The 15,230-nt window shown below is 62.7% G+C and overlaps 2 protein-coding genes across 2 annotated transcripts in view; one reads left to right on the plus strand and one right to left on the minus strand.

Annotated features, from left to right (window-relative positions):
• The first annotated feature begins 371 nt into the window (after nucleotides 1-371).
• On the plus strand, nucleotides 372-9,276 carry MAPK8IP2 (mitogen-activated protein kinase 8 interacting protein 2). Its single transcript, XM_004380033.1, has 12 exons — nucleotides 372-465; nucleotides 1,422-1,527; nucleotides 2,785-3,060; nucleotides 3,182-3,275; nucleotides 3,416-4,624; nucleotides 4,951-5,026; nucleotides 5,163-5,335; nucleotides 5,416-5,525; nucleotides 6,256-6,363; nucleotides 6,513-6,583; nucleotides 8,864-8,962; nucleotides 9,204-9,276. Exons 1-12 carry the CDS (start codon nucleotides 401-403, stop codon nucleotides 9,274-9,276), a joined length of 2,460 nt encoding a protein of 819 aa, XP_004380090.1. The 5' UTR covers nucleotides 372-400.
• A 5,778-nt stretch (nucleotides 9,277-15,054) lies between these two features.
• ARSA (arylsulfatase A) overlaps nucleotides 15,055-15,230 on the minus strand; it is a 3,500-nt gene continuing 3,324 nt past the window's right edge. Inside the window, exon 9 of the mRNA XM_004380087.2 lies at nucleotides 15,055-15,201. Coding sequence (XP_004380144.1) covers nucleotides 15,055-15,201 — 147 coding nt within the window. The remainder of the gene's footprint in view (nucleotides 15,202-15,230) is intronic.

Here is a 15,230-nt window from a genome sequence, read left to right on the forward strand (position 1 = left end):
ACCCCCACCAATCCGCTTCTCACCTGGTACCCGTCCCCCGCCCGCAGAAAGAAACGCTGCACACCCGATTCTTCCCCAGCCAGAGTCTCCGTCAAACCACAGCCTCTCCGCCAACCAGCTTTCCCGGCGCCCCCTCCCCGCCCTTCTCAGTCCCCTCCCTCCTTGCCCGGATCCTCCCTCTCCTCCTCCCCTTCCCCCTGCGGCGCTGCCGCTCGCGCTGCCGCGGTGTCCCGGCCCGGGGTCGCGAGGTGCGCCGGCGGGCGGGTGTCGCAGGGCGTGTCACGAGGTGAATTGGGGAGGGCCGAGGGCCGAGGGCCGAGGGCGGGAACGACGAAGGGCGCGCGGGGCTGTCGCTCCGTCCGCGCCCCCCCGCCGCGTCGGGAGGCCTTTCCCCAAGAAGATGGCGGACCGGGCGGAGATGTTTTCTCTTTCCACCTTTCCCTCGCTGTCGCCGCCAGGCTGCAGGTACGCACCTTGGCGCCCCAGGCCTCGGCGGGCCCCTTACCTTGCTGCAGCCCCCTCTCCGCCCGGTCCTCAGACTCCTCCGCCACCCACCTTCCCCCACATCCCTGGCCTTTGCGGACCCAACACCAGCCCCCTCCCCCCCTCCGGAGTCCTCTGCCTCCTGCTTTCCCCCTTTTGGGTCTCTCCATTTTTGCCCCCATTCTCTAGTCCCAGTGACCCCAGCAACTGTCGCACCTCCCATCCCCCATTTCCCGCGGAGACCCGGTGCCGCACCCAGCCTGGGTGGCCGACCTGTCAAGGGCTGAGGCCCTGGCCTGAGCCTCCGCGGGCAGCCGGTGGGTAGGATGCTGGGCACACCCTCTGCACCCAGTGTCCTTGTGGCCCTGCGGGGCCTCTCTCGGTGGAGGCCCGTGTGGGACCCAGGGAGGGAGCTGAAGTCAAACCTGGGGGGCGGGGAAGGAACGTGGTGGGGAGGGGGCTGGACTTTGGTGCAGGCTGTGGGCGGGAGGGAGGCAAACGCCAGGCTGTGTCCCAGGCTGTGTCTGGAGAGCAGCTGACCCCTCCCTGCTGCTGCGGCTTCAGTTCCCTTCCCCCCCTCCTTCCCCCCCCCCACCTCCCTGCGCAGTGGGACTCCCCTGGGACCTGGGGCCGAGGTTGTGAGACCCAGAGGGCCTTAGTGAGCCGGGAAGGGAGGAGCAGCTGCTGGCTCAGTGAGGAGGAGGGTGCCTTCCTCTGGGGCTGGTGTAGTGCAATGGGGGAGGGGATCCCCGGAGAGCAGAGCTTGGGGTTCAAGTTGATGTCAGGTTGTGGAGCTGGGGGCTGGGGGCTCTGGAGACCCCCAGAAGCTGGGGTTCTCCCTTGGCCTCCCCCCGGGAACAGCTCCTGAGCCAGAGTCCAGGGTTGGTGGCTGTTTCAGAGGCCCTGTCCTTGCTCTCTGACCCTGGGCTCCTCTCCAGGGCTCCTCAGGACATAAGCCTGGAAGAATTTGATGATGAAGATCTGTCTGAAATCACCGATGACTGTGGCCTCGGCCTCAGCTACGACTCAGATCACTGCGAGAAGGTGGGAAATGGGCTATGCCCACAGAGCCCGATGGAGGGAGGGTCTCAGTTAGGCTCTGCTTAGAGTTCCGTTGGAGTTTTGCGGTGGTCCTGAGCTCTGCCTTGAAGCGTGAGCTCCTCTTACTGCCCCCTGCCTCCTTAGCTTCCTGGCCTGGGGTCGTCCTCATATCAAACCTTTTTTCTAAGGGAGTAAGTAGGTCCTCTGCTGGGGGCCCAGACTCAACGGAGAAGCTCCTTTCCCAGCTGTTCTTGCCTGGTCCCCATCACTGGCAGCCTGGGGGAGGGGAGGTGTGCATCAGCTTTGCAGACGAAATGCTAAGTACTCAGGTCATCTCCCAGAAAGATCTAGCGCCTCCAGCTGCTGTGTTATCACGTCTTGCCCCCTACCTTCTAGCCCCCTTCACCCATCTGCCTCATGTCTCCACCTCCTTGGACCTTTTCACACCCCTGTCTCCTCTACCGCGTCTCCTCTACCTCTCTGTCTCTCCACCTCTGGTTGGTTTCATTTATTCAAGAACATTTTCGAGCCATGGGGCAGGCACTGGGGGCTTCCGGGTGCTAGGAGCTGAACAGGACAGGTGTGGCCCTGGCCCTCAGGAGACAGACATGTAAGGGACAGTGACTGCCCACATGTCAAGGGCTGGATTCCAGTGGGGGTGGGGGTGGGGCATAAGGTGCTATGAAAGGGAAGGGGACCAACGGAAAGTGGGAAAATCAGGAGGACTTCCCAGAGGAGGAGGAAGCCTTCCCCTGAGGAGGACTGGCTGGTGGGAGGGGAGGGAGTTGTCACAGGCCCCCAGGCTGGTACAGGCTGTGTCCTTCCATGTGTTCATTCACTCACTCCATGTTTACTGAATGACCTCTGTGCACCAGCTTCTGTTCTGGGGGCTGTGGGTACCAGAGCAAAACATTAACACAGCCCTGCCCTCGTGGGGCTTATAGTACAGTGGGGGACAGACCAAATCCCACGAACGATCACTGTAAACTGTTAAATGCTAATAAGAAGGAAGCAGTGTCAGTGTGGAATGGGGCAAGAGGGGGTCAGGGGTGAAGGGTTAGGACCATTCATGAGGCCCGCTGTCGTCCTTCTTTCCCAAGAACCCTGTGCACTATAGACGCTCACACTGGTGGCGGTGGGCAGAGTGAGCCAAGACGGCGCTCCCTGATTGCTCCCTGCGTGTCCCTTTCTTGGGACTTGTGACCCCGAGGCTCTGCCTCACACTCTGGCCCAGGCCTGCCATTGCCCTTTTTCCTGCAGGATAGCCTCACCCTGGGGCGCTCGGAGCAGCCGCACCCCATCTGCTCCTTCCAGGATGACTTCCAGGAGTTTGAGATGATCGATGACAATGAGGAGGAGGAGGAGGAGGAGGAGGAGGAAGATGAAGAAGAGGAGGAGGGAGATGGGGAGGGTGAGGAGGGAAATCTCCCTGGCTCAGATGCTCCTGCCCCGGAGGCCTTGATCCCCTCTCCCTCTGCCAGCGAGCCCCACAAGCACCGGCCCACCACGCTCCAGCTGACCGCCCTGGGAACACAGGTGAGTGGTGGGACCCCAGCACCGGCCACCCTGGGACTCTGGGCCCCAGGCAGCCAGCTCCTCCCACCCTGGGGACTGGAGCCCCTCCTCAGCGCTGCCCTTCGCCCCCCGCAACCCCCAGGACTCCCTGAACAACAATGGAGGCTCCGACCCCGCCCCTCCAGCCTCCTGGCAGGAGACGCTGCTGTGCTCGCCCCCCCAGGGGCCCCTCCGAGGTGAGCGGATGGTGGGGACATGGAGGACAGGGGAGTGGGGAGAAGCGACGAGGCTGGCTGCTGGAAGGAGGCTCGGGCGTGGTGACAAGGACACCTTCCGCCCTTCCACCCCCCTTCCACCCTCCCCCCTCACCTCACAGAGCCTCCAGGCGCCCTCCCGCTCACGGATGCGGGTCCCTACGGGCGACAGTCCCCGGCGCACCCGGGCTGCGACTGCGAAGGGAACCGGCCTGAGGACCCCGCGGCGCCAGGCGGGGCCTCGCCCTCCTCGGACCCCGGCATCGAGGCCGACCTGGGGAGCCACTCGAGTGGGGGCCGCGGAGGCCGGCGCAGCAGCCAGGAGCTGTCGACGCCGGGCTCCGACTCGGAGGACGCGGGCGCCTCGCGCCTGGGCCGCATGATCTCGTCCATCTCGGAGACGGAGCTGGAGCTGAGCAGCGACGGCGGCAGCAGCAGCAGCGGCCGCTCTTCGCACCTCACCAACTCCATCGAGGAGGCCTCGTCGCCAGCCTCGGAGCCGGAGCCCGAACGCGAGCCCCCGTGCGAGCCCCCGCGCCGCCCCGCCTTCCTGCCCGTGGGCCCCGACGACATCAACAGCGAGTACGAGTCCGGGTCCGAGTCGGAACCCGACCTCAGCGAGGATGCCGATTCGCCCTGGCTGCTCAGCAACCTGGTGAGCCGCATGATCTCCGAGGGCTCCTCGCCCATCCGCTGCCCCGGCCAGTGCCTATCGCCGCGCCTGCCCGGGGAGCCCGCGTCGCCGGCCGGTGGGGACACCGAGGCCGCCGAGGCAGTGGCACAGGTCGGTGTGGAGCTGGTGGACATGGAGACGCTGTGCGGGCCGCCGCCGCCTGCTCCCCCTGCACCCACCCGGCCCGGCCCAGGGCAGCCCGGGCCCTGCCTCATCCTTAGCAACCCCACGCGGGACACCATCACGCCGCTGTGGGCTGCGGTGGGCCGTGCGGCCCGCCCGGGCCGCGCCCGCTCCGCCGCCTGTTCGGAGGAGGAAGACGAGGAGGAGGACGCCGAGGACGGCGCAGGGCCGCCCGGGGGCAGGGCTGCGGGCCCCGCAGCGCCGCGGGATGCCTCTCTGGTATACGATGCGGTCAAGTACACGCTGGTGGTGGACGAGCACACGCAGCTGGAGCTGGTGAGCCTGCGGCGCTGCGCCGGCCTTGGCGAGGACAGCGAGGACAGCGGAGGTGAGGCCAGCGAGGAGGAGGCGGGGGCTGGGCTGCTGGGCAGCAGCAGAGGTGGGGACCCGGAGGACGCCTCCCCGGACAGCCCAGACCTCACTTTCTCCAAGAAGTTCCTCAACGTCTTTGTCAACAGCACATCTCGATCCTCCAGTGAGTGGGAGGTGGGGGAAGAGGGGTGGTCCCCTCTGTGTAGGCTCCCTGGGCTCCACTGGTCCCCCAAAGCACCCAGGGCAGCCTGTGGGTGGCCCCTGGTCAAGGCCGGTGCTGCCCTCTCGCCCAGAACATGGGCCTCAGGCTTCTTCAGACCCCATTTGGGTGGGGAGTGGGGTGGGGAGGCCTGCTCTGTACCCGTCTTAGGATACAGACACCAGACCTGGTGGGGCAGATGGGGAGCCTGGCCCCAGCCCAGACCTTCAGGTAGTGTCCTCCCCATCTCTGTTTGTCTCCCGCCTCCGTCTCCTTCATCTCTGTCTCAGGCACTGAGTCCTTTGGCCTTTTCTCCTGCTTGGTGAATGGCGAAGAGCGGGAACAGACCCACCGGGCGGTCTTCAGGTACAGCTGCCCCCTCGCTCCAGCCACTGGGAAGCGCAGCCCTCCAGACACTGTGGGACCTGGGTGGGGGGGAGGGTACCACTTATCCAGCCCCGCCCTCTCCTGGGTGACCTGTCACCTCCAACTCTGACCTCAGGTTCATCCCTCGTCATCCGGACGAGCTGGAGCTGGACGTGGATGACCCGGTGCTGGTGGAGGCCGAGGAGGACGACTTCTGGTTCCGTGGCTTCAACATGAGGACAGGGGAGCGAGGAATCTTCCCTGCCTTCTACGCACATGCAGTGCCCGGCCCTGGCAAGGACCTGCTGGGTAGGGCCCTGTCCTGGAGGGGCAGCTGTCACCCCAGCCCCCCCCACCGCCCCTGACCTGGGCCTTGTGTGCCTCTGCAGGGAGCAAGCGAAGTCCCTGCTGGGTGGACCGATTCGATGTGCAGTTCCTGGGCTCCGTGGAGGTGCCCTGTCACCAGGGCAACGGCATCCTGTGTGCAGCCATGCAGAAGGTCAGTCTGGGGGGCTCTGCAAGGGGGCCTGCAAGGGGGCTGAGTGAGGCTGAGCGTGGAGAGGCCATGAGGTGGGCCACACCAGCCCTGCAGGCTGGCTATAGCCCCTGGTGGCTCCAGGCAGGGATCGGGGGGTGCCAAGGAGGCAGCTTAGGAAGTGCCCCCTGTCCCCCGCCATCCTGACTCAGAGGCTGAGCAGACAGGCCTGGCAGGACTTTGCAGCTGGCCCCATCACCCAGGGCTCCTTGGCCCCGTTCAGTAGACCCCATCCTCTGTCAGCTCCTCCTGCCCTTCAGCCTGTCCTGTTCCTGTTTGAAGAACAAGTCCAGCTCTCCCAGCCCTGAGCCCTTTGTTCATTCATTCATTCATTCATTCCTCTGGGCGTGAATGAGCACCAGCCTATCTGCAGGCCCCGGGAGTGTGGCTAGAGGGAGGAGGGGACAGACAGACCAGGGGGCAGACAGACCGGGCCTGCCTCCAGGGCTCACTGAGCCCCCGGGGGCCAGGCAGTGAGTTGGGGGTGGAGGGTATTCCCAGCACCCATCTCAGCCAAGGGAGCACTGGCTGGAGGGTCTGAGGAGGCGGGTAGGGCCGCGTGTCTCACCTCCGGAACCGTATTACGGGCCGCAGTGCCATGTCTTCAAACATAACTTAAAAGTGACAGGCACAGTTCCACCAAGGGAGGGAACAAGGCCCCGTGAGCCCCTTGAGACCGCCCTCTTCCTCCCAGATTGCCACAGCCCGGAAGCTGACCGTCCACCTGCGCCCTCCTGCCTCCTGTGACCTTGAGATCTCCCTTCGGGGGGTCAAGCTGAGTCTGACTGGAGGTGGACCTGAGGTGAGGACTGGGGAACTGGGGCACAGGAGGGGATGTGGGGGGCTAGGAGCATGGCAAGAGGGTCAGCCTGCGGGACAGGTTGGTGGGCCTGGAAGGGGCCTGGCCTCCACCCCGTCTGACTGTGGCACGTCTGCTCACCTGTGCTCTAGTTTGAGCGCTGCAGCCACTTCTTCCAGATGAAGAACATCTCCTTCTGCGGCTGCCACCCCCGCAACAGCTGGTGAGAGCCCACCTTCCGAGCCCGCCCAACCCCGAGGGCCTCCTGTGCGTGCCCCGCCCATTCCCCCCACCCCCCAGCCCCGTGCTCACTCGGCTCCATGCACTGGACCCCTGCTCTGCGCTGGGCTCTGGGAAAATAGTTAGATGAGGCTCACATCTCGCCTGGGTGGGAGCCGGACACAGACAGTATGTGAAGATGTCGCTGGGCCATCCAACGGTGTCTGTAGGGCACTGCTGAGCAGGCCTGGGGAAGATGCGGCCAGTTCTCCTGGAGACCCCCGCTGATCCTCGAACGCCAGTTGAGGTGGAGGGGCAGCTGAGCAAAAGGCCTGTGGGGTGCTCTGCTGCGGGGCGTCAGGGAGGCAGCTGTAATCAGGATGAAGGTATCAGGAGAGACCTAGGCCGTTTGTGCCAAGAAGCTTGTACTAACCCCATCAGCAGTGGGCCCCGAGGCGCTCCATGCAAGAGTGTGGTGCAGCCCAGGGGCCAGCCGATAGCCGGTGCCAGCTGCTGTTTGGCAAGGTGCTGCCTTGGTCACAGGGTCATCCAAGGGCAGTGCGGTGGGGGGAAGCATGCAGATGCAGGAGACATTGGGAAACGGGACACAGGACTTGGGGTGGCCTGGAGGTGGAGGTTGACCTGGGGGGTGGACAGCGGGTGGCGTCACATGCTGAGAGAGGGAACAGAGTGTCCAGGTCTAGACGTGGCAGTCAGCATCTGGCTCAGAGTGTCGGAGAGAGGCCAGTCTGGAACAGGGAGGTGACTGGAGCCGTGAGCAGGCCTGATGGAGAGCAGGAGGCGGTGTCCCCGTGGGCAAGCAGAGGCTGAGACAGATGGTGAGGGCAGCACGTGTCATTTGGGCACTTCTGTGGCGGAGAGACCCCAGGCTCGGCTGTGCTCCGTGGAGAGCCAGATGGTTAGATGCTGCTGAGAGGTAGGGGAAGGCAGGATAGCACCTGGGCTCAGACCAGACAGTGGGGGCTGCCCTGGTCCAGCTGGACAGTGGGCGGCATTGCCACCACAGGGAGGAAGAAGAGGCCTATTTCCCAAGCAAAGGGCGCTACATGCCCCTGGCTCAGGTGTGGACCTGACAAGGACCAGCTGCCGCAGGGGAAGGATAATCAGGTGTGGGGCTTGGTGACAGAGATGGGGCAGTGGGTGAGGAACCACTTGTCATGCCCAGCCTTCCTCAGCCTCTCTGGCCCTGGGTCCGGAGCAGGCAGGTGCTGTGAGGTCCAGTACCCAGCAAGCCCCTCACATGAGGAGGGGAAGCAGAGAGAGTGCTAAGTGAGGGAGGGGCTAACTCATTTTGTTTTTAAACAGGTGGCAGGTTGGGGCACGTGCTGGGTGTGATGTTCAGATGAATAGTGGCGTTGACATCAGACCCCGGCCCTGCTGACTGGCTGTGTGTCCTAAGGCCAGTCACTGAGCCTCTCTGAGCTTAGGCCCCGTCTCTACGGCACAGTCTCCCTCCCAGGGCGTGGTGGGTTTACACACTAAGGACAAAGTGCTTAGGACGGTGCCTGGCATGTAGGGTCAGCGCTTGTAATCATTTCTAGAAGTCATGTGAGACGGGGACTTTTCCCCTGGGTAGCTTTATCGAGAGGTGGTTTTTAATGGATTCACAGAAGTCAGGTGAGGCCCTGCGGTATGTTCAGGGACACCTGAGCTCCGTTTCTGGCAGCGACAGTCACATGGGCTCCATCTGGTGGGAAGACAGGCCCCAGGGCCAGGGGGTCTCACGCTGAAAGAGCTGACCTCCCTGTGCAGTCATTTGTAATCGTGTCTTCCATGAGAGGAGGGAGGGCAGGTTCCAGAAATGCACAAACACGCAGGTCTGGGGTGGAGGCTTAGCACATCCAAGAGGGTTTTAGGAGCTGGGCCCTGAAATAGCTGCGAGCTTGCGGGCCCAGAGGTGGGCAGGGCGTGCCCAGGACGCGTGAGTAAGCAGGGCACGGCCAGAAAGCGCAGCGGGGACTTGCACCCCGGTGGGCCGCGCAGGTGGTCCGGGGAGTGGGGGTGGGGAGGCGCTGGCAAGGGAGGGACCCTCCGGCGGGTGAGCCCGTGGTCGATGCACTGGGTGTCAGATCCCAGTCCCTGCTGGACACCCGTATGCAATCCAGGAAAGATCCCCAACTCCTACTAGGAGATCTGGGCCCGCTGGCACCCTGAAGTCCGGCGACCCCTCCCCCTGCCCTCTTCCCAAGCCTTCTGTTTCTCCTGACCACTGGGGGGCGGCCTGAGAGGCGGAGCCTCTGACCCCCCTACGCCCCGCCCCCAGCTATTTCGGCTTCATCACTAAGCACCCGCTGCTGAGTCGCTTCGCCTGCCACGTGTTTGTCTCCCAGGAGTCCATGCGGCCTGTGGCGCAGAGCGTGGGGTGAGCTGGGCGGGGGTGCAGAGGGGCTACGGGCGGGAGAAATGGTGGAGCAGTGGGGCCAGGGTGGGGGTAGGGAGACTCAAGTGGGACCAGGAGAAGTAGGACTGGGGGTGAAGGTTGGCGCAGGCAGGAGCAGCTCTGGCAGGGGGGTCAGGAGAGGGCAGTGGGGTGAGGTAGCAGGGTTGGGCCAGGGGGCTGGGAGAGTGGGGGAGGCTTTGACGGCACCACCCTCCACCCGCAGCCGCGCCTTCCTGGAGTACTACCAAGAGCACCTGGAGTACGCCTGCCCCACAGAGGACATCTACCTGGAGTAGCCTCGGCCGCTGCCCTCCTTCACCCTGCCTCACCTGCTGCAGGCGCAGCTCGGCTGCAGGTGTCTCGAGGCCTCAGTGGCTTTGGCAAGGACTGAATCAGGGGCGTGTGGGACCTTAGGTTCGTGGGGGTCTCTGGACTACACTGGAAACTCCTTCCTCATCCTTGTTCCCCAGACATGGCCTTTGGGGGCCGCTGGAGAGGAGACCCCGGCTCTGCCGTGTTCCCTTACCCCACTCTTTTCCTCTGACCTAGCCTTTCTGTGTCACCTCGTCCCTGTCTGCCCCTTGATCTCGGACCCCCTGTTTTTTTTTGTGTGTCCATCTGGGCCCTCTCTGTGCCTGTACACCTGCCCTCTGCCCTCAGGGGTCGCCTTGGGAGCAAAACTGGGGCTGTGGGGGAAGGCGAGGCTCTGGTGGCTGCTGACGTCGGCTCGCAAATGGCCCCCTGCCCCCCATAATTTATAAAGGAATTTTAATTTTTATAGAGACTCTCTAGGGATCACCCTGTGCTTGACCACAGAGACAAGGAGAGGCCCCCACCTGCCCCACTTGGAACTCAGGGGGAAGCAGGGAGGGTTCCCCAGAAAAGCCCTGGAGGACTAGGAGTGGCTCTTGATGCCTACCCCAGGCCCCCAGACCTGCTAGAGGAGGGTGCCCCCAGGCCAGGCCCGTCCGCTTTGCGCTGCTAGCACCCCGGTCCAGTGCGCCTGTACCCGCCCCATGCTGTATGTGGGCCCTGCCCACTGGCCTCAATAAACTCTGCTTGGTGTGATCCTGGCTGTTCCTCAGGGGGTGTCCACGCCAGGACTGAGGCCCCAGGATGACGCGTTGTGCAGGTCGCTAAGGAAGGCTCCCCTCCAGTGCTGGGTCAGGTGCTGTGTGGGCAGCGTCCTCAGGGACCGTCCTCAGGGTCACTTGATGTACTGGCAGGGAAACTGCGCGAAGAGGAAGAGGCCCCATCAAGGCAGTATGCAGGCAGGAAGGGGTGTGGGGGAGGAGGGGCGCTGGCACCACCTTTGCCCTCCAGGCTCAGATCTGTGGGAGGGGCATGAAAACAATCTACTTGGATCTGAAAACAGGCCTTTTCAAAGCTCCCCATGGTAAGCCAGAGGAAACAAGTGAGGAATGTTTCCCTGACATCCTAAAGACTAGGCGCCACCCCGGGCTTAGCCCTGAGACGGGTCCTCTCCCCGGAGCTGTGGCCCGCACAGCACTGGGGGACATCTGGTCCCAGTGAAGGTCTGTTGAGTTGAAACGGTGAGCTCAGGAAAGCTCAATGCTGCCGCAAACAGAAATCGCACAGCTCTTCACTCAAAGGCAGGCCAGCTGAGAAACAGTGGTGTTGAGCTGATGAGTGATGTGGAGGACGCAGCTCCTCATCCTGCATCCTGAGTGAGTGACCTCTGTCCTCACGACTGCATGAGGGCTGCTGTGTTCTGACCATCGTGCTCAAAATCCAGGCAGGAGGAAGGGGCAAAGGATGAGAGGCAAAGGGGCAGCAGCTGGTTTTGCAGAAGCCCCACTGTCTTTGCTTAGGACTCCCTCCCCTGCAAAGTAGAGCTGAGACAGGGTCCAGGGCAGGGAAGGAGGAGAAGCCAGTACAAAGCACACGCTCAAGGTTGCCCTTCCCTCCCTGAAGGATGGGCAGCAGGTGCATTTGCCCAGACTGTTGACCTCACGGTTCAGGGCTGTCCCAAGGGGGTATGGGCTCCCTGCCCTTGTAGGGGTGGGGAGGGGTGAAGAAGCGAGTCCTCAGGACCACCCACCGGGTCAGAGGGGTCTGAGACCCCACCAGGCTCTGCTGATTGGTCTGACCTGAGTGGTGGTCTGATGTCTTCTCATGCAGTTCAGGAGGCACAGAGGGCAGACCCGGGCCCGGGTCCTGACGGGAGACCCACCGCCCACTAGATTGGGGCTCAAAGGGCCCCCCAGGGAGTGGGTGGTGGGGAAGCAAGTAGCACCCCCAAGAGGGGACTTTCAGGAAAGTGCTGAGCAGAGCAGGGGAGCAGACACCCCATCCTGGAGTCCGGCTCTGAGCTGCCTCAGCTGGTGTGCAGATGTGGGGGGACTGATGAGGAAGAGTCTCCCTGGGGCCTCGTCGGGCATCTCCCCTTCCCCTCCGGAGTCACATTTTACGGAATTGGAAAAGAAGCTGCAACACAGCGCCTGGTCCTGTCTTGCATGAACCTGGGCTTGCTTGTACATCCCCGTCAGTGCACCTGGTATGGGTGTTTCCTTGTCTCCATCCGTGGAAAAGAGACGCTCTTTCACACACAACTTTGCAGAAGAGAGGACAAAACAATTTGGCCCCAAAAGCCGGCTCAACTCTCTTGATGACTAAAAGACGGTTTGGTTTTGTTTCTCTTTTGCTTTGTGCGTATTTGGAGGAGAAGCCAGCCTTGTGCCTACCTGGCACAGGAGCCTGGCGCTCCCTGCTCTCTTCTGGAAGCTGCCTGTTCAGCCCCCTCCCCACACCCTGGGGTACATGATCCCACCCAGCAGCAGCCCCTGGCCACGGGGAGTTTACTGTGGGAGGCTGACCCTCGCTCAGTGTGTCCAGCCTGCGGTCAGCTGAGGGGGGCAGCAGAGCCAGGACCCTCAGCCCCACCTGCCACCTGGATCCCTGGGCTCCTTCCACAGGAGTCCCCAGTAAGGACCGGCTTGTCCAGTTCACACTGGGAGGCAGTGGAGTGGGGACATATCCCCTGGGGGTGAGCTGGGGGGACCCCGGGGCTGAGCCCTCAGCGTGTGCACTGAGCTCATCTGTGTCTGCTGTCCCCAGGCTCGGCTCTGACAGCAGGACCACGTCTCACATTTGCTGGGATCAGGCGTGTGATGTGTCAGCATTTACATGTCCTTCTGTACCACTTGGGGTTTGCGACTCTGGCAAACTCCAGCAAAGGGGAGTTTATTGGAGGGTGCTGGTAACCCCCAAGGCCCAGAGGAGGGCAGGACAAGGGGTGCTAAAGATGAGGTACAACCTCCTTGGAGGGATGGGCAGTGTTCCTGCCCCCAGCCCGGCCCTGGCCGTTCTGCTGTGACGAAATGCTCCATGGGGTCCCCACCACCACCTGTTTGTCCACTTCTGGGGGCGTTCTCATTGTTACAGTTGCCATCAGCCCACGAGGAGTCCTGGGTCAGGCCTGCCCGCCAGCCACCCTCTCCCCCTGGGATGCCTTCCTTGGCACTGCCTGGCCGAGGGGCCCAGGGGTGCCTTCTGTGCTGCCAGGCGCCTAGCCGGGTGGGGCGTTGCATCTGTGCCTGCAAGGCTGTGCTGCCCCAGGAGGGGGTCTCTTTCCTCACCCAGAGGGGCTGCAGAGACGGGCTGGGGGCTCCCTGCACCAGGCCCGGATTGCGGAGGCAACAATGAGCGAGGTCCCTGTGCTGAAGGCGTATCGATTGTTCAGGCACAGGGAATGACATGAGGTGCACACCTCCAGTTAAGAGCGCTGCCGCCTGGCCCGAGACTGGCGTCCTTGTTGCCCTGAGTGCACATCACTTTAGTAACTAAAGACATTCAGAGAAGAGGCTTCTTAAAACACAGTAGTCCACAGAAGCGTTCCCTTTGCTTTCCCTCCTGCCCTTCTGGCAGGTGAGCGTGTCTGCGAGGGGGGCAGGTCTCCTGGAAAGAGCCTTGACCGCCCTGCCTCTGGACACGTGGGCTCCTCTGTTGCTTCCTCACACACCTGCGTGGAAACCACAACACCAGCACCGACGTGTTTATTTGCTCTGCTCTTCCAGAACACACTCAGCGCCTCAACCAGGGCTTCGCAGGGTTACCAGGAGGATGGACAGCCACCAGGCTGGCCAGTGGCTTGGCCTAACCCATTGTTGTTGAGTCGGTTCCAACTCATAGCGACCCTGTAGGACAGAGTAGAACTGCCCCATAGGGTTTCCAAGGAGCGCCTGGTGGATTCAAACTGGTGACCTGTTGGTTAGCAGCCATAGCTGTTAACCACTACGCCACTCACAAAAAAGGTGCTATTGTTTTCATCAACAGTAGCAGAAAGGAAAGTGCTGGGGACATTATGGCCAGTGTCTGGGGTCTGGAAAACTATGTGCATATGTGTGTGTGCATACGTGTGTGCATGCATGTGCCTGCATGTACATACAGGTGTGCATGTGCATGCACATATGGGTGTGTGTGTGTTCATGCAAGTGCATGCATGCACGTGTGTATTACACGTGTGAGCGTGCATGCCTTGCGCGTGTTGTGTATACACATATGCATGAGAGCTTGCATGAGGAGAGGACACGGGGCTAAAGCAGCTAGAACTACGATAAAGCTGCCTTTCTGCACACAAACGCATCATAGCAAAACCAGGAGAGAAGGCTGAGGGGGTCTGCTGCTCTCCCCCTGGGGTGCCCTGGGCACACATCTACACACCTGCCACCCCAGCTCCACGTGCGTATCCAGCAAGGGATGGAACACCCAACGGCAGTGGCTCAGATAAGCAGTTTATTTTCTCACGTCACGCACTCTGGAGGGAGGCAGCTGAAGACACGGGTTTGGCAGCTGCAGGATGTTGGGAGGGGCTGGCCTCTCTGCATTCTGCCACCGCTTGTCATGAGGTGGCTGCGTGGCCACAGCATCATCTGCACATGCCTTTCTGAGGAGGGAGGCGGGATGGGCCAGCCCTCACGGACTGGCCAGGACTCTAGGCCACACGCCGCTCCGGGACCAGCCACTGGCAAAGGGCCGTTCCCTTCTGGGGTAGAGGAGGCTGCACCCTCCCACCCAGGTCAAGGGGCCTCTGCCCAGCGCTGGAAAAAGTGGGGCCCGTTAGTAGGGAAGGGTGGCTGCCTGGTCAGCAGTGCAGTGCTGCCCACCCATGTGCCCACGGACTGTCTGCACCTGGAGGCCTCACGCTGCAGGGTCTTGCCCACCCCCAGCCAACGCTCCCCTCACTCAACCAACACCGATGGGCGCCTGGGCAATGTTCTGTCTGGCATGCTGGAGAGCAGGGTCGTGTCCCCACACGTGTGCACAGACATCCTCGCAAGACGCAGCATACACGCAGGGAGTGTGCACGGCACTACACCAACGACTGAGCAGCCACGGGACAGCGTGGAGGGAAAGCGGGTGAGGGGTCCCTTCTGCAGAGGTGGCTGTGCTGAGACCTCAGCGATGAGGAAGGGATGCAGGGGCAGGGCCAGCTGGTCAGGGAGTGGGCAGGGTGGGGCCGGAGGGGAGATGGCAGAGGGGAGAGGGCAGGTGGGTTTCACCCTCACTGAGAGTGACGGAGGCCGCGGGGTTTTGCCTCCGTATAACACAACCTGACGTGGTTTTAAGGGGGTGGCTCTCAGGGTTAAGGGTCGAAGCACGAGCCCTCAGCACCTGCTGATGCTGCCTTCCCAGGACCTGCTGGTGCCACCTGGAATGTGCCCACTCATCACTCCTTCAGGGCCTTCTGGTAAGGGCCTCCAAGAAGTGCTGCTTCCTGCCTCCTCCCCTGCCCTGTGCGCACTGGCCAGAGCACCCACCTGGCCTGTGAATGCCATACACCCGCTCTCCCAAGCCCTCCTGCACAGACACAGGCACACCAGCGTGTGGGATGAATCCCAGCTCTGCCTCGTACAGGCTGTGCAACTTCGAGCCGGTCCTTTAACTCTCTGCACCAACAGCACCTCCCTCACAGGGTTAGCGTGAAGATTAGATGAATCATTACACCTAGAGGCCAGAGCGAGGCTGGACACAAAGGGGCCACGTGTCAGCTCGTGTTATCATCCTTACTGGGTACAAGCACACCTTCACGCATGTGCACAATGTCAACAGACTCACAGTAACCAACGGCCCATGCTGTGCTGGGGCTCAGACTGCGGCTGGGGCTCAGGATGGGGCTGGGCCTGGGGCACAGGATGGGGCTCGGGCTCGGGCTGGGGCTGGGGCTCGGGCTCAGGCTGGGCCTGGGCTTCAGGCTGGGGCTGGGGCACAGGATGGGGCTGGGGCTCCG

Source organism: Trichechus manatus, unplaced genomic scaffold (assembly GCF_000243295.1).
Source record: "Trichechus manatus latirostris isolate Lorelei unplaced genomic scaffold, TriManLat1.0 scaffold00069, whole genome shotgun sequence".
Classification (NCBI taxonomy): domain Eukaryota; kingdom Metazoa; phylum Chordata; class Mammalia; order Sirenia; family Trichechidae; genus Trichechus; species Trichechus manatus.

Excerpts from the sequence above, each read along its gene's own strand:
- MAPK8IP2 (XM_004380033.1), top strand. The coding sequence starts at position 401 with ATGGCGGACCGGGCGGAGATGTTTTCTCTTTCCACCTTTCCCTCGCTG. Across the intron at positions 4,625-4,950 it reads CAGCACATCTCGATCCTCCA|GCACTGAGTCCTTTGGCCTT; the intron begins GTGAGTGGGAGG and ends TCTCTGTCTCAG. Across the intron at positions 5,526-6,255 it reads TGTGTGCAGCCATGCAGAAG|ATTGCCACAGCCCGGAAGCT; the intron begins GTCAGTCTGGGG and ends TCTTCCTCCCAG.